The following is a 2,793-nucleotide window of genomic DNA, read 5'->3' as shown; positions in this document are numbered from 1 at the left end:
GATACGTTTAATGAAATCATTGCAAAATGTCTACATGGTGGGTTCATTGGGTTCAACTCATGTGACTTGGAGAGAAGCTCTCTGTGTCTCCGGGTGATGCAAACGAACGGGACGTTCACAGCGTGCACGAAGCAGCAGCAGTGCCTCTTCTGCTCATGGTTATTTCTCTCTCTGATCCTAGTGTGATGCTACATGTGTGTTGGTGTTCCACATGGAGCTGCTGTGATGCTACATGTGTGTTGGTGTTCCACATGGAGCTGCTGTGATGCTACATGTGTGTTGGTGTTCCACATGGAGCTAGCGTGATGCTACATGTGTGTTGGTGTTCCACATGGAGCTAGTGTGATGCTACATGTGTGTTGGTGTTCCACATGGAGCTGCTGTGATGCTACATGTGTGTTGGTGTTCCACATGGAGCTGCTGTGATGCTAGGAGCATCTCAGACTGGACCTGACCAGTAAAGTGTTATCGTAGCTACACGGAGATAAACCCTGATCAACACAAATTATGAATAAAGAAGAGGTTTGAAATGTGCTTTCCGTCCGGTGTGAACGCACCATTAGTCCTCAACATATTAACTCTTTCTATCCCCCTTTCCCTCCTCCCTTCCCTCCTTCCCTCCTTCCCTCCTTCTCTTATCGGTCGAGGCCTATGAGCAGCTTGGTCTTCTCCTCCTCCTTCTTGCTCTCGTTCTTCAGGTCTGAGAACACCTGGGTGAAGAAGTGCGGGTCGGTGTTGATCTGAAGCATCTTCCCGCTCATTCTGTCGATGATGTCCAGGCATCGGTCCCAGAAGAGCTCCTTCCTCTCCGCCTCCACCAGGAAGGGCTTCAGCGGGTACGAGATCTCGTTGCCCATGTAGGAGTAGGACAGGTAGAGGCAGGTGAGCAGCGACGCCTGAAGCTCTCGCTCTGAGACCACCTCGGGGGAGACCACGTCGCGGCACAGCATGTAGAGGAAGACCACGTTAGCCGGGGTGATGAAGCCCTGGTCCTGCCAGCCCTGGAGGAGCAGAGACCTGTCGACGCTCCGCAGCCACAGCACCGGGTCCGTCGGAGACAGACGCTTCAGACGGTAGCAGCGGCGGCACAGGAACTCTCCGAGGCTGCGCATCAACTCGCTGGTGGACGCCTGGGAGAGAGAGAGAGAGAGAGAGGGAGAGAGAGAGAGAGAGGTGGGAGGAGTCTGGCATGCTAAAGACATTCGAGGAATCTCCGGAGCTTTCCAAATTCAAATCTCTTCAAAGTTAATGTTCAATGCCTTGTCTTTTTATTCTGATGCAACGCAAACCTTTCCCAGATTGGATCAAAGTGCTTCTTCTCTTCTCTTCAAACAGATTCCCACTTCGCCTGTTTTTAAATCTCCTTCAAAGACCCACTGGTTCTCCCGTGCTTTTGCAATCGGGGTTTTCTATTTCCTTGTGTTGTAAAATGTTCTGTACATCCTGAGAGTTTTTCAGTCTGTGTTTATAAGTATGGTTTTATTGTCTCGTGTTTTTACGTCCGATTGTTTTTCTCTAAATGTATTTATGCTGTTCTTTATATACGTATTGATGTAAAGCACTTTGAACAACGCTGTTGTTTTGAAATGTGCCGAATGAATAAAGTTGGATTGGAAATAGAGACAAAGAAAAAGCTGCTTTTGATGAAATATTGACCTGGACAATAACTTTGGGCTGCGCCAATCAGGAAGCTCTGTGAATAACGTGTGTTTATTTATTATGCAGCTCGAGCAGCTGCACGTCTTCTCACTGCCCACAGACAGCGTGACCACATCACCCCGACTCCGGCCTCACTGCACTGGCTTCCTGTTCGGTTCAGAACTGATTTTAAAATCCTTTTATTTGTTTTCAAAGCCCTGAATGGGCTGGCTCCGGCCTATGTAGCTGAACTCCTCCAGCGCTACACCCCAGAGCCTTAAGGTCTGCTGACCAGCTGCTGCTGATAGTGCCCAAGACCAGGCTCAAAACCCGAGGGCACCGAGCCTTTGCAGCAGCTGGCCCCAGGCTCTGGAACACTCTGCCCCTCCATGTGAGGTCGGCCCAGACCCTGGGGGTTTTTAAATCTACTCTTAAAACACACTTCTTCTCTCTGGCCTTCTAGTCAGAGTGTTGTTATTTATTGTCTTCTGTTTGCTATCGCAGTAAAGTGTTTTTATTGCATTATTTATTGAGCACTTTGGCTCGACTAAAAATCGTTTAAAAAATGTGCTGTATAATTAAATGTTGATTTATGATCTGGCATGTTCAGGTCTACTGGCGAATAGACACCACTAAAGCTCTTTTTGATGAAATGCTTACCTGGACGATGACTCGTTTGGGCGTGCCGGTGGCATTGGAGGGCTGGACCCCGGCGTGGGAACTCTTCCTGGAGGCTAGGTTGACGTTGGCGAGGGTTTTAGAAACTGGCAGGTGGGCGACTTTGACTTTAACGGTGCCGATGGTGGAGCTCGCCGTTGCGTCCGGGCCGGAGGAAAACAAGGACAGATTCGCACACGACTGGGATTTCTTCAGCTTCAGGCTATTAGACGCCGAACTCACGGTGATCGTGGCGTCCGGAGAGTTTCCTTTCCCGCTGTCTCCGCCCTCCGCCTGCAGCTTTTTCGATTCCTTCCTTTTCGCCGACACCGCCACGATGCGTTTCCATGGCAGCACGCTGATGATGGACGGACGTTTGAAGGATTTCCCGGCGTTGTTGGAGGTGTTGTCCTTGGCGTCTTTGGCGTTTTTGCTGTTCTGCACCGCGGTGTAGTGTCCCACCGTCGCCGGGCCGTCATCAAACAGCGCCGCCTTCCG

The 2,793-nt window shown here is 50.3% G+C and overlaps 1 protein-coding gene across 1 annotated transcript; it reads right to left on the bottom strand.

Annotated features, from left to right (window-relative positions):
- Positions 1-6: 6 nt before the first annotated feature.
- On the bottom strand, positions 7-2,790 carry LOC104958043 (cyclin-dependent kinase 5 activator 1-like; the record flags this gene model as incomplete). Its single annotated transcript, XM_010785748.1, has 2 exons — positions 7-1,130; positions 2,299-2,790. Coding segments are annotated over 2 exons (987 nt in total), but the record flags the coding sequence as incomplete, so codon positions are not given.
- Positions 2,791-2,793: the final 3 nt, after the last annotated feature.

Source organism: Notothenia coriiceps, unplaced genomic scaffold (genome assembly GCF_000735185.1).
Source record: "Notothenia coriiceps isolate Sejong01 unplaced genomic scaffold, NC01 NC01_scaffold00000933, whole genome shotgun sequence".
Classification (NCBI taxonomy): domain Eukaryota; kingdom Metazoa; phylum Chordata; class Actinopteri; order Perciformes; family Nototheniidae; genus Notothenia; species Notothenia coriiceps.
This window is presented reverse-complemented; position numbering and strand designations above follow the sequence as displayed.